The 27,127-nt window shown below is 42.0% G+C and overlaps 1 protein-coding gene across 1 annotated transcript in view; it reads left to right on the top strand.

Annotated features, from left to right (window-relative positions):
• Nucleotides 1-9,777, top strand: part of DKK3 (dickkopf Wnt signaling pathway inhibitor 3) — a 264,185-nt gene extending 254,408 nt beyond the window's left edge. Inside the window, exon 8 of the mRNA XM_078680929.1 lies at nucleotides 4,990-9,777. Coding sequence (XP_078537055.1) covers nucleotides 4,990-5,245 — 256 coding nt within the window. The 3' untranslated portion in view covers nucleotides 5,246-9,777. The remainder of the gene's footprint in view (nucleotides 1-4,989) is intronic.
• The last annotated feature ends 17,350 nt before the right edge of the window (nucleotides 9,778-27,127 follow it).

The raw sequence follows: 27,127 nt of genomic DNA on the forward strand, positions 1-27,127 counted from the left end.
CTACTAAGCCTATTGACCAATGAACAGCCACAGTTTACAGTGGACAATGACACAAGCCAATGAAAAATATGGACTTAGAGTGAGCTTGAAGACCCTACCTGAATACAGCATGCCTCGCAGAGCAGCGCATGCACTGCCCAGGCTTGACCTAAAAATATTTTTTCAGTGGAATACCCCAAACCTTCCTGAAGATAGGTGATTTTGCTTGGTCCAGTTTAGGATTAATAATAAAACTTCTCCAGGACTGCTTATAGCTTTGGTCATGCTTCCCGGTGTGTCCATCCTACAGTACCTACAAACAATGTGCTATGGGGCACCTTCGATGTGATGGAATTGTACTTTACCTCATCTTCTTCACAGGATAAAACACCGCTGCTTTCCTTCCTGTGTGAAACAAGCTGCTAACACCTACACCTGTTATCTTTTACAGTAAAGTCCACATTTGTAAAGCGCACAATCACCCGTAAGGGTCTCTAGGCGCTGGGGGCCGTCGGGAAGATTAAGCGAGCTATTGCCCAGAGTCACATGGTGCTGGGCTAACCTGCCGCCGGAGCCGGGGATCGAACCGTGGTCTCCAGATTCCAGCGTCAGTCGCCCTGGCCGCGGCGCCACACCTCTCCCTCAAAGTAGTAGTCTACTCTAAAGTAAAGCATGATTACGTGGCTCCCACCTATTTACACATTTTCAAATCTAAATTTTAAATGCCCATATTTTTTAGAAAGCGCTTAGAACTTCAGGATTGTCCTGCTTCTTGGTGCTATCCGCACCTGTCCTTGTGTTGTTTCGCAATGATCGTTTCACGTAGAGCCATTTTATTTGGCGCTGTTTCTCTTTGCCCTTACATGTGGCCCACCATACCGCAAAGCTCCTTCCTACTTTTCTCTCACTGCTCTTTCTACTCACTTCCTCTCAACACTACTGTTTCCTCTTGTTATGGCCTATCTTGAACCCCTGGTAAACTGCCCGGCCTTTTACCCATCACAATGTGCACTTCAGCATCTTTCTTTCACTGTGACCGCTCTTGCCTCCACATATCCCCTGTCACTGCCTTTTTCATGCACCTTGCTATCGTTTGCCCTTTCCACTATCTTATCACAAATGTCTTTCCACCCGCTCCTGGCCTCAGCTGTCTTTCCCACCCACTGCCTGTCTGGAGCTCTACACTCTCTTCACTGTCATCTGACCACCTCAGAGCCTGCCCTCTGGATCCTTCCAAACTCCCTTTCACTCACCTACATCCACCAAGAAACAAAAAGGGGCAGGGGCAAAACGGATATAGCTAGATACTGGGAGACAATTATGACCACATTAAGAGAGCCCAAGATTGCCCAAGAATCCCACAGATCCTCTCTCCACTTGGGGGCAAAACGGCTATAAGGCAGCACGCTGAGATAGCTTTCGACTCGCAGGGTACTCCCGCAACATTATTCCAACACCTAGCTCCTGTTTTCTTTACTGGGGCAGCAAATACAATAATATTTAGGATAAGGAGTAATGTGTGAGATTTACAATCCGTGAAACGGATAATCTGCTGCACCTTGCTCCTCATAAATCTTGACCTATATGTTCACCCCTGAACACCTCTCCAGAATGGCTGGATTAGTTTAGTAAGTTACATAAACTTGTTGTTAATGTTCCAGGATGCTGATGAGATTGAGTGTTGGCTTGTAACGGGCCATAGTAAGCGCTGAATGGAAGCATCTGGTGGGAAGGGCATGGGATTGTACTTGCTCACCGGGGCAGGGGGTTTAAGCACTAGGGCTGTTTTCACTAATGATTAGACGGAGCCTTTAGTTCTCTATAAAGATCGTTACACTATGCCCTGACCATCCTTGCTTAATCACATCCAAAATACGTTTAATTTATGTTATGCTGATGTTTGAGAATTGTAACACTAACAAAATCTGTTTTGAAAAAAAGTTGATCTGTGGAGAGGATATGTGATGTTTGTAATGTTTAATTGGGCATCATGGAGGTTATTCGGTCGTGGCCTATAGGAGGGCAGCTTTGGCTTAGATCTTGGCTACCATAGTTTATGGGGCTGCTAATTTTTTCCCCTCTGCAATATACAGCATGGCACACTCTAGGCACCGTTGTGGAGGTGAAATTCTGCTTCGTCCGAGACAATTACACTGGAACTGTCTTGTATCTCCGCCTTGTAAAGCTCTTTGGCTGCCCACTTGAATGGACATTAAAGTGTTTCACAGGTATCTTTTGTTACACTTCTCTCCAGTTAAAGCTGAGAAAAATGAATTCGAGAAATTCCACTGTAATCAATAGCAGAGATGTGATTTAACAATCAAGTCCTTTGTTTAAGGGACTTTTTTTTTTTTTTACAGCCAGTATTTCTAAGAGACATGTAACACCCCTGTGATTGTCATCTCAAGTAAAGTATCCAGGATTGCACTTCTGTACCTTCTGGAAAGCAAACCCACTTTCTCTGTGTACATTAGTGTTTTTTCAATTCTGTAACTACACAAACTTATCTTTATTTGGGTTAGATGTACACTTATGATGTTTAGTCTTGGGGTTCTCCTTTTTTGGTCTAACGTTAGCCAATACCTTTTGCTTTCACTAAAATACTATTTGTAGCATAGCTACCCAAAGAGGCTTTCAGCCACTTCTTGACACCCATTTGTCTTTTGCTGTATCATTCCCAAATTGCACCTGCCTCTACAGCATAGAGCATAGGGCAATAGATCAGTCTTCTTAAACCTCTGGTTAATGCCACATTGAGTCACTGCATTTTGCTATTTTACAAGGTGCACACCAGGAGATCTCTTTAGTGCCAGTGTTGTCTGATGTGATAGTAGAAAACATCTGAAGTGAGGACGTGGCACATTTCACTTTTATCAGTTCCAATCTCCTTCCAATGCTGTTGTAAATTCCTTGTGAAGTGGATTTTCTGCTATTTCACACAATACCTTATTGTGTTCATGGATTCGGTTTCACCAATTGTTCTTTTATAAACTTTTCCCAGGAAGAAAACCAAACTTGATAGTGCTTAATTTGCCTGACTCTTGTAACAGTATTATTTAAACATGGGTAGGTTGTATTTGGGTTTTAGTATCCAATATTTTATAGTGCGAACCCTCTTTCCTTCCGTCGTTCCATCTTCTTACTTTCGTTTTTACTTTAATTCTATTATTTTTCTTTCCTTCTTTCATTTTTGCAATTTGCCTTTCTTTTTTGCCTTCTTTCTGTCTTTTGTTACTTCTTTCTTTCTTGCCTTCCCTTTTTTGACTCATTCCCTTCTTCTTTCCTTTTCTTACTTTCTTGGCTTATTTACTTCTTTTGTTCCTTCTTACTGTTTTTCCTTTTTTAACCTTCTTTCCACCTATCATTCTTTCTTTTGCCTTCTTTCATTTCTTTTTTTTGGTTTACTTGCTTTCTTTTTGTCATTCTTTCTTTTTCGCTTTTGCATTCTTTTATTCTTTTGCTCCTTCTTTTTTTTGCCTTCTTTCGCGTTCTTTCCTTATTTCCTTTATTCTTTTCTTTTTTTGCCTTCATTCCTTTTTCTTTCCTTGAATCTTTAATTCTTGGCTTCTTTGCTAGTTTCCCTTTCTTTCCTTCTTTATTTTTTGCCTTCCTTCTTTTTTGCTCTTTCCTTCTTTTTTACTTTTTGTCCTTTTTATTTTTGCTTTCTTTCTTTTATTCTTTCTTTTTACCGGCTTTCTTTTCCTTCTTTTGCTTCTTCTTTCCTTGTTTTACTTTCTTTCTTGCTTTCTTTCCTTCTTTATTTTGCCCTCTTCTTTCATTTCCTCACTTCTTTCTTTTTTGCCTTCTTTCTTTCCTTTTTGCCTTCTTTGCTTCTGTCTTTTTTCCCTTGTCTTTTTTTTGTTGTCTTCCTTGTATTTTTCTTTCCTTTTCTTTTTTCTTCTTGTTCCCTCTTTTTGCCTTCTTTCCTCATTTTTGTCTTCCTTCCCTTTTTTGTCCCTCCATTCCTTGTTTCTTGCCTTCCTTCCTTCTTTTCCCTTCTTTCTTCCTTTTTTTCTGCCTGTCTTCCTTTTTTTGTCTGCCTTCCTTCCTGTTTTCCTTCTTTCCTTTATTCCTTACTTTCTTTTTTGCCTTCTTTCTCAAAGGAAAGGCTAACAGCCAATTCCAGACCAATGGCGGTTTTAGGTTAGCCAAGGCCTTTTGCTTTTACTAAAAGTACGTAAAACATAGTTACTTATAGGGGTTTCAACCAGACTTCATTTATTAGTCCATGATTGTGTCATTCACATTTTTCTTCCACCCGCTCCAGCATGCATCAAGGAGCAGTGTTAGCCCATTTCAACCATTGACTGACTTCACCTTGAGTTATGACATGCTGTCCTCTCACAAAGTGCACATCTATGCACAAGGTAGTTCCGTTCAGTGCTGGGTGTACCAAGGTAATGTGCACTGTTATGAGACCACAAAAACACATTTGCATTTAGTTAATGTTTTTTCTCTCGATTTTATGAGGTCCTAGCAGCTTTCCAGACAACATTTTGCAAAAATTGCAAGAATTGCCAAAAGGCCTACAGCCAATACCAGAACTTGTTTTAACTGTGGGGGCTTGTGCAGGCGAGAACGTGGCCGCCTCTGAAGAACTGAGACAAACACAGCATCACATTATTATGAACTGCGGTACAATGATCTTATGTTGCCACAGTGAAACAAAATATCTGGGCTCTCAATATTAGCACCAACCTTAATAGATGTTTGACTGTAGCTCTGAAATTATGCGGATTGCTGTTGTAACATAACAGTATTGTAAAACTTAACGTACCTGTGTATTAGTTGAAATGCTAGAACAATGACTAAAGCGCTATTTCAATTGATTATGTGCAAGTAATGTTTTTGTGATGTGTTAAAGTAGTATTTACTGTTTGTATTGTTATAATCACGGGAAACTTTGATAAGATGAGGAAAAAATATTTAGAGTTAACACTAATTTCAAGTAAATAGTTGTATGTATGGTAACAATTAACTTACGTTTTGCCTTTTCTATTTGGCCTCCAGTGATGAGCTGGTGTCTGTTTGCCAGAAACCATCAATCAGCGAAGAAACTAGAAGCAATGGCAAGGAAGATGCTTTTGAAATAGAGGATCTACCAATATTCAGTGAAATACCCATAGAAGCTGTTAATGATTATGATAAGAGCAAGATCATTGAAGCAATGAATAATGAATTGGAAGACTTGGAAAAAGATATTTCAGAAACGCCTGATTTGCAAGAACCCAATGTTTCATTCCCAAATTTGGACGGTGACTTCTAAACATGCACATTGGCAAGCAGGACATGATGATTTTACAAGAAATGTATTTATTCGCTGAAATAAGGAGCTCAACATACAAAATGTATTTTATTTCAGGCAAGGATGCCTATAAAAGGGTTCACATCATAAAATACGTAAAAATAATACTTCTAAAATTAGCACACTTCTAAAATTAATTACATGTCCTCTAAAACATTATTCCAGTTTTGCTAAAAGGGTGTGGAATAATGTCCCAGCTAGTCACCAATAATGTTCATTGCTCTTAGTTCTAGTCTTCCTCATCACAGTCCTAAATGTATTTTGTTTTCCTTGTATAAAAACTGCCTTGCATATCCAAGTCAAATATATATTCTCCAACAGGAAAACTGTGTGCGATAACCATAATACTATGATCCTCCTCATAAAGTGGAGCCATATAATTTTACTTCCTGTTTTCTCCAAGAATATAAAACCAATTTGTCAACTTGTGGATACCTCAGATCCCATCATTGAAGAGGGTCTGGTGGGAATTTGGAGTGTGACAATGAAGGTTACTTATAGGTATCCAGGATATTATCTCCTCGCTCATCTTTTTCGTCCCATTCCTAACCATTTGAGAATATAACGAAACTTATAAACAGGCAGCCACAAAACCTAAACAAAACAAAAAAACTGAAACATAATACTTCTGCACCCAGTGGTATTTCATCTGAATTAAACAGAAATGGTCACTGTTGCTAAACACGTATTCCAAAGTTTTCTAAACACCCACCAACAGTTTGCAGTGCATAGCAAAACATGCATGTGTGTCACTAGTACTAAGGAAGTTGCCAAACAAATTTCCTTAATTGAAGCTACCGTAAACATATTCCTGGAAGGTGCTACCCACCCTTGTTGGCCTGCCCTGGACTAGGACTAGAAGCACTTCAATTAAAGAAGAGTATAATTCCATGCAAAGCACAACCATCTACTCAAAGTCGATTTCGTTCAGTAGAGTCCAGGTTTGAAGATCCAAAACCAAAGAAGGAATCTTGCAAAAAGTAGCAGTGTGATTCAAGTACATAGAAAGTGCAAGATGGAATGCAAATGTGTGAAGAAGTTGTTCCTCTTCCGATGCAGGAGATGGAACAAAGACTGTCACCACCAGTTCTGGTTCAGAATGAAACTTGGAGGGAATTTTGCTTAAAAAAGAAGGGTCCTTACCACTTTGTTCTTAAAAAACATGAGCATTATGGGATGGATATTAAGGGTCTTAACTCACCTTAATGCCGACAAGACCAGATAACCCCTAAAAAAACATGTTGTCTGACAAGTGCTCCACAGGTTCCAAGAGGTTGAAGTACAACCTGGAGGTTCCAAGGTGGGATTCAAGAAGAAACTTAGTAAGTACCTGGTCATTAAATCCGAGACTGGCTGAACCTCTGCTCCTCTGATTGCTTGAATTGCTGCTCACAGGCTGCGTAAAATTTAAGTTGCGAGGGCTAAAGCAAATCAGTCCTACAAAAAAATTAAATTTTAAATAGAAGCTTGCAATTTTGGAAGTTTTCCAGTGTCTAGCATAGATCAAAAGGGTAGCTGGATAGCAAGAGAGTTGAATGCTGACTGCTACCATACGAGAATTTCCTAAAGCTTTCAACCTTTGCCTTTCAATTTCCTCAATTGAAACATGTTGTATCTCAATGATTTTCTGAATTAGTTTAAATGACAGTTCTTTGCAATGGAAGGAATTGTGCTTTACCTCCCTGGACCAACAACACTTTGCTAATCTCTCCTCCAGGGTTTCCTCCAAAACCTGGCACTCAAATCTGTTGTCATCACTATTGGAGTGGGGGTTTAATGGACATCTCTGAAGAAAAGTCTTCTGTCTCAACCACCTTTGAAGGGCTAATGCATCGTAATTCTCTGACACATGATTTCACCAATGAAGGCGATGATACTTTAAGAGAAGAAGATGTAAGCTGGCCCAAGGAACAGTCCTCACATAACCCCTGTGTGATCTTGGACAGTTAACTATTCCCTCACTGAGGGCTCTGATTTTGCAACTACCATAGGCATCTCCTGAGGTTCTGTTTTCTTGCATCAGGTTCAATAAATATTGTTGCATTTGGAAAATGTTTCAAACTTCCACAACATCCTCTCAATCCTTAGAAAACGAGGTAGAACAAAGTAACTAATCATCAAGATTCAGGAAGACCTGAAACCCTTTAAAATGAAATATACTTATCAACAGAGCTAGAATATTGACAAACACCCTGTGAAGTGAGATTATGCTGAAGAGAAGTAGTTCAAACTGGCAATGTTCATCCCAAAACCAAGATCTGAGAAACCTCTGGGAGTCTTAAGGTACTGACACATAAAAGTAGACATCCAGGTGATCAATGGACCTCAAAACGTATTCCTGGTTCGATCATTGTTGTAATGGATTTTAAAGTTGTCATTAAGAACTGCCCCTCTTTAGCTTAAGAACTGGTTGAAACCCCCCTTTTGCTGCATTAGAAAGAGTATATAGTAAATCCCTTTGCCTTTTCTGTTTTTACAGAACTGGAAATATAGCCTCTTTTGCTAAGAGATCCTGAATTTCACAATGAATTGTGTGCCGCTGTGAAGGGTCAAACAGGTTCTCTGTCATATCCTGACTGTACCTCTCCCAGAACCCCATTGATTGAAATAGTTGAGCTCCAAATCTCACAACAATATTTTAACTGACAACCAACTTTCTGAGTAGAATCAGTGTCTTTAGGATTTAAGAAGGAGGGGTTAATTAAGAAGTTGTAACCTGTGGAAATTAAGTCACGCTGACAACCATCAACTCTGTACCATACATATAATGCCACAACTTACATGTTACAGAGTAAGGAGAATAGTCACATCTGGCAGAAAGGTGTAAATGAAGATGGTGGAGCAAGATGGAGGAAAATATCCAAAAAGCAAAATATACCTATATTAAATCTGGTAAAGAAGTATTTGTAGCATGAATGGTTGAACCAAGCCCTGCTCGGAGTACATAGGCAACTTTAAATGTATGCCGGGGCCACTGAAACAGAATTCGATACAGGGATTCATTTCCACAAAACAATGTATGAACAATAAACAATACCACTAGAGAATGTATCCCTTCATATTAGAAATTTTAAGAAATAAATGGAAAAAATGCTTTACCTGCCACTAGGTAAACAAACGTCTTACACAAAAGAAAACAAAACTGAAGTAAAATTGGTGGTGTTACGTTTTAACGTAGAGGGAATCACATTATCCTAGTTACCTTAGATATTTGTCTTAGATAAGCAAGGCAGTTCTGTGTATGTGGGAAAACTCAAACTAACAGAAATAAGATGGGAAAGACACAGGAGCAGAACATATTTAAAAAGGAGGGTGAAAGTGTAAATTGTGAATTTGGGATTCGAATCAAGACAAACATATTTCAAAATAAATTCAACTACAGCATAAACCACTGACAAGAGGCAGCTTTACAGACCTACAGCAATTATTTATGGCCTGTTGTGCAGTAGTCGGCTAGCAATTGCTTGAGACAATGTTTTCTGTGTACAAAATGATAGGTGCACAGTAGAAGCAAATATATGTATACACACATATATATGTATGTATGTGTGTGTATATATATATGTATATATATATATATATATATAGAGAGAGAGAGAGAGAGAGAGAGAGAGAGAGAGAGAGAGAGAGAGGGCGAGAGATACACAGTTTGTTTCTCTAGCTTGCAACAAATAGATGGTTCAGAATACACCTTGAAGTTCATGTTCACGGATTAGCCATTGTTACAGATAGTTTATATATGTTGGATAAACATGTATTGACTGTGTTTTAAAATGTTTACAGGGCATTCATTGCCCTTCCAATTGTTGGTCAGGTGTATATATATATATATATATGTATATATATATATATATGTATATATATGTTTATATGTATATATATATTTATATATATATATATTGATTGATTGGTGAAATCAAAGGTATGCCTTTCATAATCACCAGCTTTGTCTCTAAATAACAGTCTCATTCTACTATGCCATGATCAATCCTTCAGCTCACCTTTCTGTATGGCCCTAAGAAAATGACGTGAGGTTTGCTTTGTTGGATGAAATCAGTTAGTGGTTGTTTCACAAGATAGGCCTAATACTTGTACAAGCAGCTAGATCTCTCAGTTATTCACAGATAACTGCTTTGTATGCTTGAAACGTTATTTTATAATCATCAGTAGATGATTCATTATATTGTTGTGCTGCTGGTTCTCCTTGCTGGAACTGGATTATAAAAACAGCTTCTCGTAGATGTATACTATACAAATAATGATACAATTCTAAGGCCTTTGTTGCAATACTACATTTATCGTTGAGGACACTTGAGCTACTAAACCAGCATTGCATGTTTCTTTTACAATTATAATTCATAGTCCATTGTTATAATTATTGACCACCCACATTTCCTCCACTGAATGTAATTGTACATAGACTACTTCTTCATATATAGAACACTGAGACTTCACTCTGCTGGTTAGAAGTGCAATAAAACGGACATATTTTTGCTTTGTGTTGTTTGGGTTTATTGTTGATGATGGAACCTCAACAGTAACAACTGAATGACTACTCTACTGGAATGTTTAGTGGAGAAAGGTGAGTCCAGATACAAGTGTTTTCCGAAGGACATATTCTTGTAATCTTCTCCGAAGATAAGACACTTGTTCTATGTTCCTGTGCACTAGGGGAGAATTCGAGAGAGTGGGGCTCATACAAAGATGGTATCAATCTTCAGAAGAGCAACCAAATCAAGAATGTTACATTCAAAATGAGGCCTGAATATGTGTTTGAAGCTAGGGTCTTAGGCCCGGATTGTGCGTAAGGCATAGAGGAATTACCGTATTGAATTCCCTTCCGCCTGATTCAGAGAAGTTGGGTTTCTTACACCAGATTTTACCAGGCATTGTATAATCAGACCTGATTTTTCCAGACCATGATTCTGGCCGGAAAAATCTCATGAGGCGTTGGCTGCAATGTCAATGAAAATTACATCAGCTACTTTGGACATTTCCTTTTTTTAGCAGGACTCAGGTACTCAGGTTGTATGAATTTCTACAATGGTACGAAGTATGAAGCTGTCATAGCCTCTTAGAATCTTAATGGTCGATTAACACAACTGTAAACAGTTTGAAAAAAACATAAGATCATATGCTGACCTATGTTTTACTCTTGCCATCGCATAGAATATACTCACTGTATAGGTTGCACCTGGAGAAAACAGTATAATTCTTTTGGTCTTTCAACGTTCCAATGAGTAGCAATGGATGCAATGCAGGGTCCTCCTTCAAGTTGTGTTGGTTTTGAGGAGGAGCTGCGAAGGCTACAATGCGACGTCCTTTGTCGTGTTGAGTCATGCTGCATCGGCTCTGATTAAACTTAGTGTTGGGCCAGGAGGAGTACACTCTGATGCCAGCCAAGGGTCCAGAACCTGGGGGCACCTCTTGGGATCAGTACTCACTCTAGCAGAGGTTAGCAGCAGGGCACAAGCAAGCACCAGTGGAGTATGGGTAGATGCAGGGAGGGTCCCTGCAGCTAGAAATGTCCCTGTAGCTCAGAAAAGGAGTACAATCTACGGGAAGCTCTCTTGGACCTAATCGGATTACCACATATCATTCGTTCCCACTCAGATTTAAAAGAACTCAACCAATCTACAAGGATCTCACCTCAGTCCAAACCATAGGACCCAAAAAATCATGCACAAGCACATCAGTCAATGACTCAATGAGTACATAAAACTACAATTTTACTGCTCTTGTTTCTTTGGTTCTCCTAAAAAGGCACCCTTAATGGATAGTCAGGAACCTATGGTCCTTTTTAAATTGTTTAAAATTATCGCCGCTTTTCTCCTTATCGAATTGGAGAATATCAGCTCATTTTCCTCCTACCATACAGGTTAGATGAATCTGAACCAGAAAATAAACATTACGAGAGACAATTATCATTTTAGTCCTGATTAAGGTGGTTTTTGACTAATTTGGTGCCACCGAAACACATCAACGCCCTTTTTTGTTTAGGTTATTTTCACAGAACCGTCCATATCTAATTGCAATATCCAATTACTTTCTTCACACAAAAAATTGAGATCATCTATGATAAAATAGTTCGATCAGGGAAGCATACTACCACCACTATGCCTCCCGATGTGCCTGTGCAGACTGCCACTCAATTGTTGAGAAGTTTCCCCCTGATCACGCAGGTAGAGGTAGAGTCACTGATTCGAACAGTAAAATCAGGGTCTCCTCTGGATAACATCCCGGCTAAAATCACCACTTCGCTTGCATGTCATCTGTCGCCCTCCACTGCACATCTTCTCAATCTCTCCCTGAAAGAGGGCCTGGTCCCTTTGGAATGGAGAGCAGCACAGGTTATACCCATCCGTAAAAACACCAAGGCCCCACTGACTGAGCTTTCTAATCTCCGTACTATCTCTCTCCTCCCTTTTCTGAGAAAGTTATTGGAGAAGCACATAAACACACACCTCTCCAACCATGTCGAATGGACAGGTAGTCTGGATCCTTCCCTATCAGGTTTTCGACCAAAATACAGCACAGAACCAGCCCCACTAGCGGTCACCGATAACATCAGGATGACCCTAGGTAGAAGCCACTCCACAATTCTGGTGCTGTTGGATCTATCCGCCGCGTTCGACACAGTTTCCCATAAAATTCTGCTCAGGAGATTGGAGGAGATTGGACTTAGAGATTTTGCCCTTCAGTGGTTGACGAGTTTTCTATCTTCTCGTTCACAGGCGGTTATTCATGGTCCCTATCGTTCTGCTCCAACAGAGTTGACCAAGGGAGTACTACAGGGCTCTTGTTTAAGCCCAACTCTGTTTAACATCTATGTGGGTCCCTTGGCCAATCTGTTAAGAAGTTATGGGTTTACCCCCATCTCATTCGCTGACGATACCCAGTTGCTCTTTCCAGTTGCTCTTTCATTTGCAAAGTTTACTCCATCAGTGCAGGCCACTTTCTCTTTGGGAATAAGAAGCATCTCACAATGGCTGAAGAGTAATTTGCTTCTTCAGTGCAACACGGGAAAGACGGAGATCATGCTTTTTGGCGAGGCCCAACTGTTGTGGACCCCTGACTGGTGTCCTACCGATTTGGGTTCCCCCGTTCCTAAAACCTATGTTAAAAATCTAGGCGTTCGTCTTGAACAGGCTCTCACCATGAAGGAGCATGCCACCCAGACAGCCGGTTCCTGTTTTCATGTGCTGGGTCTGCTGCGCCGCACCCTCCCTTTGCTTCCTGATTCGACCCAGAAGACATTGACCCAGGCACTTATTCTAATTTGCCTGGATTACTGTGACGGTCTGTTGGTTTCCCCCAATGAGGCTGCCTTCGACAGACTACAGGTTGTCCAGAACACCGCGGCACGTCTGATCCTGAACGCCCCCCACCCCCCAGGACTGCCTCTCGACCTCTGTTTTATCAGCTCCACTAGCTCCCTATATGGAAGCGAGTGCAGTTCAAGGTTTGTTGTACTATATACAAGGCCCTGTCCAATTCTGGCCCCAACTACTTTGCTGATAATTCATCCACAACACTCCTCGGCGTTCTCTCCATTCGGGATCTAAATCCCTTCTTGTGGTACCTGGAAATAAAAGGACCAGACAGGGTGGGAAGTCTCTATCCGATCGGGGCCCCCGCTACTGGAATAAGCTCCCTTTACAACTAAGACAGTGTACGGACTATCTTTACTTCAGGAAACAGCTTAAGACCTTTCTCTTTTGTTTCTGATTTTCAGAAGACAGTTCTCCACATGCTGCCCGTCCGAGCGCAGAGATACCCTTTCGCGGGTCGATTCCGGTGCTTTACAAATAAATAAAATAAAAATTGCCAGATCTTTGCGTAACAGACTGATTCTTATGATATAACCATTTTATGATGATTTGAATGTCCTTCACATATGTTACTGTCTCTTGTGTTCCGTATCTGTAATTTTTAACTGTGATCTTTTTATTACATTATTGTACTTTTATGTTTCTTGAAAATCATTGTTTTAATAAAAGTGTAGTTTTATGTACTCATTGAGTCATTGACTGATGTGCTTGTGCATAATTGTTGGGTCCTGTGGTTTGGATTGATGTGAGATCCTTGTAGATTTGTAGAGTTCTTTTAAATCTGAATGGGAACGAATTATATGTGGTAATCCGATTAGGGCCAAGAGAGCTTCCGATAGATTTTACTTACAGTACCCTGTATCTTGGCCAGTGGGGTAACTCCCTTTTTTTACATGCTCAGAAAAGGAGGACATTTATCTAACTCTTCAAGTCACTCTGCGGGTTCTGAGTTCTACAAGCAGGTACAGTCTTCTCTCAGGCAACAGAGCAGTCCTTTTTGTTGCAGGGCAGTCTTTCTTGCAGCACGGCACACCTTCTTGCAGCAAGACAGTCTTTCCAGCAGCAGGGCAATCCTTCTTCTGAAACCTCCACATGTCCAGAGGTGATATGAAGAGTGGGTCTGAGGCTCCTACGTTTATACCTGGGGCTAGCTTTGAAAAGGGAGAAGCTTCTGGAGTCCCCCCTCCCCCCAGAAATGTATTTGAAATTTCCTGACTACCTGTCCTGGTCCCAGTCTGTCTGCAGTCACAATAGACTAATGTGATGCTCCTTGTATATGAGGTGAGGCAGTGCCTCTAAAGAGCAAGTATAACAGGTGACAGCTCCGCCCCTCCATCCTGGCTTGGATGACCCATCCTGCCAGCATCCAAGCACTCTATTGTGGGGCTGTCTGTGAGGAATACACAAAGGCAAGACAGCTCCACCCCTCCATCCTGGCTTGGATGGCCCATCCTGCCAACATCCAAGCACTCTATTGTGGGGCTGTCTGGGAGGAATACGCTACAGCAACTGTTAATTACACCTAGTCATGTGACCCAGGAACAGGCTGCAGGCACCAAATGGGTAGGATAAGAAAATGCCAACTTTCTAAAAGTGCTATGCAAACAAATGATGGACGGAATGCTGAATAAATCATACATTCACCTCCCGTCAAGAGATCTGGGTTAAATCCATTGTTCTTTTGCTCACCATGCCACCCCAGTTTAGACCCAGACATAAGCAAATCAGTCTTAACGCTGTGCCTCATGGGAACAGACCGAACTGCAAAGCCAGGTCCACCCTGGATCGGAAACAAGCATCCTGGGAGGTGTTTCTGGGTATTACCCTTCATAAGCCAGGCTAGCTTGAATACCGTGGCACAGTGAGCAAGAGATCCACGTCTGGGCATACCCATCCCACTTAGGGTGAAAAGTGCTACGCAAACAAATGATGGACAGAAGGCTGAATAAATCATACATTCACCCCCAGTTAAGAGATCTGGGTTAAATCCATTGCTCTTTTGCTCACCATGCTACCCCAAGTTAGATCCAGCCATATGCAAATCAGTCTTGACCCTGTGCCTCATGGGAACAGTCCAGGCCGAGCTGCCTAGCCAGGTCCTCCCTGGACCGGAAACAAGCATGCTAGGACCAGTTTCTGTGTATTAACCTTCATCGGCCAGGCTAGCTTGAATCCAGTGGCACAGTGAGCAAGGGACCCATATCTGGGCATACCCATCCCACTTAGGGTGAAAAGTGCTACGCAAACAATTGATGGATGGAATGCTGAACAAATGATACATTCACCCCCAGTCAAGAGACCTGGGTTAAATCTATCATTATTTTGCTCACTATGCCACCCCAGCTTAGACCCAGCCATATGCAAATCAGTCTTGACCCTGTGCCTCATGGGAACAGTCCAGACCGAACTGCAAAGCCAGGTACTCCATGGACCGGAAAACAAGCATCCTGGGACTGGTGTCTGGGTATTATCCTTCATCAGCCAGGCTAGCTTGAATCCAGCGGAACAGTGAGCAAGGGACCCACGTCTGGGCATACCCATCCCACTTAGGGTGAAAAGTGCTACTCAAACAAATGATGGACAGAAGGCTGAATAAATCATACATTCACCCCCAGTTAAGAGATCTGGGTTAAATCCATTGCTCTTTTGCTCACCATGCCACCCCAAGTTAGACCCAGCCATATGCAAATCAGTCTTGACCCTGTGATTCATGGGAACAGTCCAGACCGAGTTGGCTAGCCAGGTCTTCCCTGGACCGGAAACAAGCATCTTGGGACCAGTTTGTGGGTATTATCCTTCATCAGCCAGGCTAGCTTGAATCCAGTGGCACAGTGAGCAAGGGACCCATGTCTGGACATACCCATCCCACTTAGGGTGAAAAGTGCTACGCAAACAATTGATGGATGGAATGCTGAACAAATGATACATTCACCCCCAGTCAAGAGGCCTGGATTAAATCCATCGTTCTTTTGCTCACCATGCCACCCCAGGTTAGACCCAGCCATATGCGAATCAGTCTTGACCCTGTGCCTCAAGGGAACAGTCCAGACCGAACTGCAAAGCCAGGTCCTCCATGGACCGGAAACAAGCATCCTGGGACCGGTTTATGGGTATTAACCTTCATCAGCCAGGCTAGCTTGAATCCAGTGGCACAGTGGGCAAGGGACCCACGTCTGGGTGTACCCATCCCACTTAGAGTGAAAAGTGCTACACAAACAAATGATGGACGGAATGCTGAACAAATGATAGATTCACCCCCAGTCAAGAGATCTGGGTTAAATCCATTATTCTTCTGCTCACCATGCCACCCCAGTTTAGACCCAGCCGTATGCAAATTAGTCTTGACCCTGTGCCTCACGGTAACAGTCCAAACGGAACTGCCAAGCCAGGTCCTCTCTGAACCGGAAACAAGCATCCAGGGACTGTTTTTTGGGTACTACACTTCATCAGCCAGACGTGGGCATGGCCGAACTGGGAAACGAAACTGGCCCTGGCAAAATGCTCAGCTGGCACCCCTGGAGGTGAGGGGAGGTGCAGCCGAGCTGTTTGCTAGGGTCGGTTTCGGCCGATTTTGTTACAGGGGGCCAATATTGCCAACCCCTGGTAACAAAAATGCCCCCCCAGGGGCCCAAAACTGGCCCCACCCTGGCGGCCCACCGGGGAAACGCCCAGTGCCCGCTACGGCCCGTCCGGCCATGGACGTGGGTCCTGTGCTCTCCATGCCACTGGAGTCGAGCTATCCTAGCTGATGAGGGCTGAAAGCCCAAAACCAGTCCTAGGATGCTTGTTTAGGACCTGCCTGGCAGTTCGGGCTGGGCTGTTCCCACTGGGTGCAGGGTCAAGACTGATTTGCAAATGGCTGGGTCCAAACTGGAATGGCATGGTGAGCAACCAAAAGATGGATTTAGGCCCAGATCTCTGTATTGAGGTGAATGTATGACATTGTTCTGCATTCTGTCCATCAATAGTTCTTTTTGCATTTTTCACCCCGGGTAGGACGGGTATGCCCAGACATGGGTCCCATGCTCTCCATGCCTGGAGTCAAGCTATCCTAGCTGATGAGTGCTGAAAGCCTGAAATCAGTCCTAGGATGCTTGTTTCCAGTCCAGGGAGGACCTGGCCTGGCAGATCAGGCTGGACTGTTCCCATTGGGTGCAGGGTCAAGACTGATTTGCATATGGCTGGGTCCAACCTGGAATGGCATGGTGAGCAAAAAAACAATGTATTTAGGCCCAGATATCTGGACAGGTGTGAATGTATGACATTGTTCTGCATGTTGTCCATCAATTGTTCTTTTTGCAACTTTCTAAAAGTGGCATTGTCAGAAATGTGACTTAAAATACGACCTTAAATGGAGAATGTCTATTGATCTGCCTATTGCACTTACACAATTCTATTTAGAACAATATTGGTCCTTAATCATGCTTTCATTCATGTGCATACCGTGATGTGTGTTTCCGCTTTTGACAGACATTGCTCAAGGAAAATACTGCTACTCCAATAGTTTAGAGAATAGTCCTGCAGTGCACGAATACTTTTGTGCGCCTGTTATTAGATGTATAACATTATGCACACAACACTTTGATAATTTTTTCTCAATTTTATTCAAAAGTATCCCTGATGCTGAATTAACATGGGATTTTCACTGCAAATTAAAATCAACTTTCTGCATTCAACTTCAGCGTTCTTTCATGAAAGCTATAGTAAGAAATAGATTATAATTAGGGCTTTTATGGTATTCATTTTTTTGACTTTTCCGTCTGTATTTATCCATATTTACTTTTTGCTAATTTTATCTGTATTTATCCATATTTATTTTGAGTTTTGGAGAAAAGGGAAGCTGAAATTAGTATATTTCCACATTTATTTAACCGGTATATATGCATTCATGCTTGAATGTATACCAAGTTTCAATGCTGTAAACACCTGCAAAAGACAAATCAATGTACTTAAAAGGAAATATGCTAAATTCGGTATCAATGTTGTGCATATCTACTTCTGTTACAGCCTTGTTACTAAAATTCCTTTCTTTTTTGGCCCCCAAACTATCAATCCACACAGCCATTGGCCTGGCAGTCATGGCAGACAGTATTTATAATTACTCAAAAAGCAACCCAATTTCCGTTTTTTATCCACATTTAAAAATAAATACAGACAAGTAAATAAATGTTTTCAGTCTGTATTTATCTGTAAAAAACAGTAAAAACGGAAAACAGGGAGCCTTAATTATAATCCAAAAGTCGACTTCTGGTAATCGCACATAATGTTCGCACAGTTTATATGAGTGACACCTTAACGGTAAAATATGCACATTACATAGAATCATTAACTATGAAAAGTTAAACATGTGTAAACAACTGTATATGGTTACAGATGCAACTTCTTACAATGGGTATCAAGTATAGTACGGCCAAATCTACGATACAATGTGGGGCAGATTTACGTTTCCTGGCGCTTCCCTGCAAATCAGCAGGGATGCGCCAAGAAACGTGCAACACGCAATGCCATTGTTGCGCCACCACGGATGCACCGCATTTACAATGCGGTGCGCCATGGCGCAGGGATAGGCAGATGCGTGTCGCATCTGCCGGCGTAAGGTTGGCGAAGTGCTGGAGTTGTGTCACGGGCGCAACGGAACTCCAGCACTGTGCTAACCCGGCCTATCTTCCACATGGTGCGTCACACCTTACGCCTTCTTCAAGCAGGCGCAAGGTTTTGACTCAACGGGGTCGGAATCTTGTAGATTTCACTCAGGCACTTTTCCAAGGCGTTCCTGCGCCGGAACACCCACCCTGCACCGTAACGCCAACATGGAACCTGACGCAGGTCTCATGTGGTGCAGAGCTTTACAATGTGACGCATCTCCCTAGATGCATCACGTTGTAAATCCCCCACAGCATGGCGCTAGCTTTACGCCACCGCTGCGTCACAGAAGTGACGCAACGGCGGCGCACAGGGCTTGTAAATCTGCCCCAATGTATGTTTGCAAACTCCTATATTACCCACCGATAAGGGGTGGTAACTGCTTTACATTGACATTCCGTCATCATGAAGTATGGGACAAAAGTCCAGCAGTGAAATACGTCCTTGATACTGATTTTTTTATTTCATCCGACAGAAACAGTGAGAGTAAGAGAGAGAGAGTGCGCGTTTCTTTATTTGTGGTCTTTTGTTCAGTGGAGGCGCCTCAAAGTGTAGGTTTCTAGATAAAATTGTTATGGTTCAGATTGGGTGTTACTTTCGATGCGACTTGCGACTGAGACTTAGAATTGCATTGTTAACGTGCATAACTTGCTGACATAAGTTGCTGCCTCTCAGGCACTGGAGCAGAAAGGGATGGGCTAACAAAGTGTATGAATTGTGAAGATTTGTTATTGTCAAACTGTCCCTCGAGACCAGGATTGGGGCCTTCCTTTAAGATCTACTATGACTCTTCCTTCGGGGTTCCCTCGCGGCGTAGGCAGGGGGTCCTTTAGGCGAAAGTCACCGCAAGGCGTCCATTAAGATTCCACAGACGTGAAAACAGGCAGACGATGTGGAAACGGTAACTAAACTTGCAGCTATCCAGACTGCTGAGAACAGCAAGGTTACGTTGGACTACCAACGTTTGTTACCTGTTACAATCTGCCTATATTAACAATGCAGGTTTGTTGTCAAAGTGAGACGTGCTCACTGAAGCATGCCGAGGTCTGTTCAAGGAGCTCGGTATCCTTCAGTCAGCATTTCTCATTTTGCAGTGTTGGCAGGGAACATACTATCACGCCTGCTTATATGGCCAAGTATATCCAAGCCAATGTGTTAAATCGTAGACGTACGATCCCAGTCCTGCGTCGTAATTATAGAATGCAGATCCAGGTTTGGACTGAGACAGAAAGCATGCCTAGGCAGCAAAGCAAAAGTGGCCCCATTAGTGAATTATTAAGCTAAAAAACGGCCCTTATTTGCAAATGGGGGAAGTTTGGAACTTGGAAAGGCACGCGGTGCGGTGTACGTGTTTTGCATGTATGGAAGACTGCTTGGAAATGAGCTTACTACAGGCAATGTTTGTTTTAATATCAGAGAAATCAACAGTAAAAACAGGCACTGTTAATCATAAAACAGGTCCTTAAACAGCCAAAAAAGCCCATACAATGACCTGTCAGACCAGCCCATCGGGCACTGCCTGGCCAGCCTGACCCTGTGTAGACCCTATAAAGGGCTCTGCTGGAGCTGGGATCTTAAAGCAAGTGAAGTACTATATTGTACAGGGCATACTTGTTCAGATCTGTTGGCACCTAGATTCCTTAAATGTACAAAGCTCTAGGGAAAACCACAATGCAATTTAAACATGAGTGGCAGGATCTCAAAAAGAGGCTGTGTAAACTGGAACTGGCATTATAATTGACTGCTTGGAAGGCCAATTGTCTGTCAAAGCACCTGTCCTGAGAAATCTGTTAGAAACACTTGTAAGAAACAGAAATGAATACACAACCTCTGCCCTACAGAACTGACAATGAGTACAACAACCACTCCTGACATCACGGTCTCCTACACCCCGAACACTGCTTCCTAGGTCCTCTACAAGAGGCACAGCTCAGTCAGTAGCTACCAGACAGATCCTGGGGCTGAAGCAAGCGGCTACAACTGCGAGAGAGGACAACACCAGCTCCACATGCAGCTAACACCTGGTGACGGCAATCCTAGACCACAAGAAACAGTCTGGTGGCATTTGAAAAGATGTAAGACTACAGCAACAGTTCATATCCTGTTATAGGTGATATATCCTCAAGTGAAGCTGATCTATCATTCCAGTCAGGAGTACCTGCAAAGGGCCCCTGCACTCGAAAACAACACCGTCCCAAATAATAACAGTTATCGCACCTCAAAAACTCTTAATTCACCACAATTGACCTAACCAACCTTGGTTTTTGAAAACGCCAGCCAAAGCAAGAAGCAGGCTTAGGAGAGCAGAAAATGATTGGAGAATTTCAAAACAGTCCCAAGCACTAGTGAAGCTCGTCAAATTAAAGAAATAATATAAATTAACAGTAGTCTCAGTTACATTTTTCTACATCCAGAAGCAAAACAATCTCTCTTCCAGTTCCGCACGGTCTCTTTCAAAGGCATATCAAACAACTCCCAGCTCCACACTCTGATCAATGTATTACTCCTTTAAAAGAAAAATGTGAGTACTACGTGGAATTTTGACATGAACAGTCCAACTCGTCTGCCCTTCCCCCACCCTCAAAGTACTCTCAGACCTGGTAATCTTTTTCACCAATTTCTGTTTAGAATCTGGTAATGATCATAAAAGATCTAACAGCTAAACATTACTCGAAATATGAAATATCTACTATAATAATCCAGGCCAATTATTACATCTTTCAGGATACATGGTGCAATCTGATCTAAACCTATTTTGATCAAGTTATCTTTCTAACTCTTCTGAAAACAAACCCAATCTCCCGCATTAATTAAAAAGCCTAACCTGACAGTAGCAAAGTTTCAGACTATCGTCTGAGGTTTACATCCTTTACAATGCAACTTTTACCACGCAGTGCCTTTACGACGCAACTTTTACAACACAACCCATTACAATGCATTGCGCTGGGGGGCGCTCTAGGATAGGGAATAAGTTTAATTTACTGTCCAACACCTTCCCAGGTGTCCACGGGAACTGGAGTTGGAATAGTAAATTAAACTATTCACTATCCAGCACCCCAAAGCGCTATGCGTTGCAAAGGTATTCGTTGTAAATACCGCGTTGTAAAGGCATGCGTGGTAAAAGTATGCGTTGTCACATCATACATTCATCGTCTGATATTAAATGTAGTATGGCATGGGAAAGCTCTAGAAAAACCAGTGGACACCCACCTAAACAATGCAATCTCCAGATTACACCCGCTGGCAAACTTTCAATCAAGATTCATATCTCTCTGGGCAACAAATTCCACATTCTGTGCCAAGGGCCCTCATGCGTACTAGTCCTGTTAGATTAATTGACAACCTTTGATACAGCTGATTATCAAAAACTACTAGATATTCTTGAACACCACATGGGAGGAAAGGTGTAAAAAAAGCTCTCACCCCCAATCTAACTGAAACGCATCCCCCAACGCTCCCCACATCAGATACTGGAGTCTGCAGAACAATGGGTAGTAAAATTTCTCATGAGTGGCAAACAAATCCAAACAAGGAAACCCCACACATCCTAAAAATGTGATGGACCACCTCTGGATGGAGATGCCACTTGTGATCGGATGAGTACTGCTGACTGAGACTGTCCACATAAACATTCAGTACTCCAGCCAAATGATTCACAATCTCACAAATCTGATGGTCCTGAGCCCAGGAACAGAGTTGCAGAGCCTCTTTGCAGAGACGATACAACCCTACTTCTCCCTGTTTGTTTATGTACCTCATAACGGTAGTATTGTCCATCAGGACCTGAGCTGACTGACCACGAAGTGAGGGAAGAAAGGCCTTGAGCGCCAAATGTATCTCCCGCAATTCTAGAATATTGATGTGAAACAATCTTTCCTCTGGAGACCAAAGGCCTTTGACCTCAAGATCTCCCAGATGAGCTCCCCACCCTAGAGTGGAAGTATCCGTTATCACTGTGGCCACTGGAGAAGAAGGTTGAAACGGCTTCCCTCGAGACAGGATGTCTGAAACACTCCACCATAACAGCTCCGCTGCAGTGTCTCTGGAGAGTCTGACCACCTCCTTGAGATCTCAGTTGTGTTGAAACCACTACCTGTGGAGGCACCACTAGAGTGACCTCATGTGCCTGCGTTTATGATTGACCAACAGTAAGCAGGAAGTGAACAGACCGAGCAGGCGTAAGACCTTCAGGACTGGAACACACACTCCATTCTGAAAAAGTGGAATCATAGCATGGATGCCTCACATCCTCTGAGGAGGCGGGTAGGCATGACTCACAGCAGTGTCCAGTACTGCCCCTATGAACAGGTTGTGCTGAGAGGGCACCAGGTGAGACTTGCTTACATTTATCGAAAAACCCAAGTGGAACAACAGACGTGTTGTTACTTGCAGATGATGCAGCACCATCTCTGGTGACTTTGCTTTGAGCAGCCAGTCGTCCAGATAGGGAAAAACAGGAATCCCTGAACTCCTGAGATGTGCCGCTACCACCGCCATCACCTCCGTGAAGACCTGCAGAGCGGATGTAAGACCAAATGGAAGGATCCCAAACTGGTAGTGCTGAGATCCTACTATAAAACTGAGATACTTCCGATGTGACTTAAGTATGGGAATGTGAAACTACGCATCCTGCAAATCAATCGACATCATCCAGTCTTCCTGCTGTAGCAACAGAAGAACCTGAGCCAGGTTCAACATCTTGAATATCTCCTGCTTGAGGTACAAATTCAAGATCCTGAGGTCTAGGATCGTCCTCAATCGCTCGTCCTTTTTGGGGATCAGGAAATATCAGGTGTAGCATGCCTGACCCCTTTCCTGCTCCGGAACAATCTCTATTGCATCTTTTTGTAGCAAAAACAGATCCTCCTGTTGCAGAAGCAACAGATGGTCCTCTGAGCGCCAGACCTGGTGAGGGGGAAAAGGAGGGGGAAACTCCTAGACGGTAAGGGCATACCCACTTTCTACGAGATACAAGACCCAAAGATCTGATGTAACAGGTCTCCAATTTTGTAGAAAATGGGACACCAAACCCCCCACGGGACCAACATGCTCAAGGATGGAGGATCTAGAGCTGCTTCACTACAGTACCAGTTGGGGGAACAGCAGAGGAGGAGGAGGAGAAGGAGACTTGCTGCCGATCTGTGCCTCACAGACGACCTCTACCTTTTCCTCCGTACGACCTATACACAGGGTTGTATGATGAAATAACTACCTCTGAAATCACAAGTGCCTAAACCAGGAAGGCTAAACAACGACCAAATACCGAGAGCCTAAACCAGGAAAGCTAAACAAGACCAAATCCCAACCACTAAGTTTTGAACTACGACTCACTGAACCACGAAAAATGTTATATTTACATATAAACCGAATCTACCAGTACGTTCAAAACAACGCTTCATTTAAACACGTAAAAAAATATTAGCATATTTATCAGATATATTATTCTATCAAATATTTAAATATCAAGTTCCAAAATATGTTTTTTAAATTAAAATACTACTTTTATCAAATGAATGTACAATATATTTCCAAATAATTAAGTACAACTTTCAAATATTCTGATTTTTCCTGACATTTTCATTTAAATATATTCAAATCAGGACCCAATTGAACATTGAAAGATGAATGTATTTCTATTAAGTGCAATGATGGCACAGCATACAAAATTGGAAGTTTGTGAAGCACCCTCATAGTTCATCAAACTTTCGGCATCTAGAATACAGAGGATGGGACAGTCCGCCTTACATGCCTCTGTTTAAGAGGACGCCTCAGTTGTTAACATCTGCACCATAGCATCCTTGGGGTAAGAGTGGGCGTCTTTATCACTAGCATCTTTAGAACTACACTCCTCGGAGGGACAAGCTCGGTGCCCACCCTTCCCTCCTTTGGATTGCACCTAGTAAGGTCGATCTACCTGGGTCCCACATACACGGCACCAAAGATTTCGGGGCACATGCATCAACATAAATTGCATTCGCAAACAGTGCGAATCGCTAAAAATAGCCGTTTGCGAATGCAATTTCTGTTTTTGGTATGCATCAAATTTTTCCCATGTAAGGAATCGCAATTTAGTTTGCGATTCTTTATTTACTCGCAAACGGGTTTGCGAGTTGTCTAAAATTCGCAAAGTTAAGGAATTCTTAAAAATATTGCGAAAACCGGTATGCATGAAAAATCGCTATTTGCGAATTCAGTAGAAATCGCTATTAGGAATTCCTAAATTAAGAAGAAGTGTGAGCAGGTGCTATTTTTTCCCCCAAAAAAACCATGTGCAATTGATCAGGCAACTACAAAAGGGCTCTCACAGACCCTCAGGAACTCTTCCAGGATGGCAGCAGCGATTGTGATGGCACGTAGGTTGCGTTTGAGAGCAGCAGGGAGGAGGCGAAGAATACTGAGTGAAAGAATCTTTAGATTGCGCATCACTTTGTTTGGGCAGACACAGGCAGACATATATGACAAGTATAGGCTTAATGTAGACTCAATGTTAGATCTGATTGCAGAACTAGACCCCATATTGCAGAGGCAAACAGCTAGGACTAAAGCTATACCCACCCATGTACAGGTGTTATGTTGTCTTCATCTACTAGCCTCTGGCTCCTTTCAAGGTGTCATTGCTGTTGCTGGGGGGGTGTCACAGAGTGCATTGTCCAGATTTTTTAGAGACTTTCTAAATGCAATGCTACATAGAATAAACCATCACATAAGATTCCCTACAACTCAGCAGGAGTTGCTGCAGACTAAATTAGACTTCTACAACATGGCACAATTCCCACATGTAATAGGATGTGTAGATGGAACTCATGTTCCCATTTGTCCCCCTTCTGCCAATGAATACATTTTTAGAAACAGAAAAAATTATCATTCCTTAAATATTCAAACAGTCTGCAATGCTAAAGAAATCATCACTGACTTAGTTGCAAGTTATCCAGGGAGTGCTCATGACTCCTACATTTTTAAACACAGTGCCATCCATGCTCGCTTGCTTGCTGGAGAATTTGGAGATGGATATTTACTAGGTAAATGCAATCTTTCAATATGAGAAGTTTGTAAATGTCATGCTCTTGCATGTAATTGATACTCATTTCCAACTTGTATTTTTTGACTTAGGTGATAGTGCATATGGTTTGAGGTCATACATACTCACACCTTATCTGACTCCAAATACCCACAAAGAACAGCAATACAACCATGCCCACATCTCAACCCGCAGTATCATTGAGAGGACTTTTGGTGTAATGAAGTCTAGGTTTAGGATATTGCATATGACTGGTGGTGCATTGCAATACCGTCCAGATGTCTGCTGCTAAATTGTTGCAACTTGCGCTATCCTCCACAACATAGCTACTAGGAGAGGCCTTGAACTTGATATGGAGGATATGCTGCCAAATATTGACAACCAGCCTCAATAACCCCAGCCCAGATTGCATGGACCTGACGCAGCAGAAGGGAGGAGAAGAAGGGCAGAAATCACTCAACACTATTTTTAACCAAAGGTGAGTTTAATGTAATGTCTTTGTCTTAATTTTTTTTAACATATCACAAAAGATGGCAGAGCATGGCACAACTAAATATAATACTGCTTGTAATTTTAAGAGTAAAAGAATACAACTTTCAATCAGTGAAGGTGTAAATTACACAAAATCATGAAATCATAGCAACATTATGTAATTAATAATGAAAATTATTTCTTTCTACCACGCAAACCTAAAGCTCTGGTTTTGACATTCTCAGATTTTGTACATTTTCCTGCACTCATATCTTGACCTCTTGCACTACGGCGGTCAGGCAAATCTTTAGGTTTAATTTTTTCTTTGCTGACTTCATTATCTATGTTTGCCCCACCTTCATCAGATTTGTAAAGATTATCTTTAGGCTGCATCTCAGTTGCAGCACTTCTAATGGACAGCATACCATCACAGAGTACACCACAACATTGCCGGATGTCCTTTTGAATGGAAATTGTATGTTTCATTACTCTTGCATTGCTGGATGTAACTCTATTTAATGCCCTGGCATATGTGTGCATGCTCGACATTGACCTCATATGTCTATTGCAATTTGCAATTCTCTGGCTTTCCATGCCATGAGTGATGTTCTCCAATGCACTTGCTATGCGTTCAAATTGTGCACATGAGGCCTTTTGTGCACATTTAATCACTTTTGTTAGTTTTGTCAAATTTTTGTTAATTGAAATTACATTTTCATTGATATCACTGAGTTTCCCCTTCATTATTCTCATGTCCTTCCCTTGCAGACGCTGCACTTTCAATAATTTAACTTCTACAGCACTGGCAAGGGTGCTATCATCTAAGGAGTCTCTTTGAACTGTGGACCTTGGCTTTCTCCTGATGAATTTTTGAAGTCTTTTCTCGCTGACTTGACTGTTTATCAGTGTTGTCTGGGATTGCTGCAGTTTGTTTTTCAACTTCAGTGACAATATTTTCTTCCTCAGTGTCTGAGTTCAGAAGCTGTCGCACTCTCTTCCTAACTTTTAATGTGTGCACAGGTGTTGAAGATATTTTGGACTGTGGATCACATGTGTTCTCAGATTCCTTGTTGTTTTCTTCTGAGACATATATTTCAGTTTCTTTCTCATAATCTACAAATGATAAATTAAATTCAGTATATGTTTGTTTTTAAGTTACATGAGTTAATGTACATTGATTTGCACTTGTCTATATTATTACATTTTAAGAAAGCTAGCATGGTTAATAATCCTTATGTGATGTTTCAATTCATATTTTCATTTTTGAGAACTTAACATGTGTTTGAAATTTTTGGGAAAAACTACATTTCCCATGATGCACTGCTTCATTCAATAAAATGCCCTTTTAATAGCCAAAATGAAAAAGCAAAGTGTCCTATT

The sequence above is a fragment of the Lissotriton helveticus genome, chromosome 3_1 (assembly GCF_964261635.1).
Source record: "Lissotriton helveticus chromosome 3_1, aLisHel1.1, whole genome shotgun sequence".
Taxonomy (NCBI): Eukaryota; Metazoa; Chordata; class Amphibia; order Caudata; family Salamandridae; genus Lissotriton; species Lissotriton helveticus.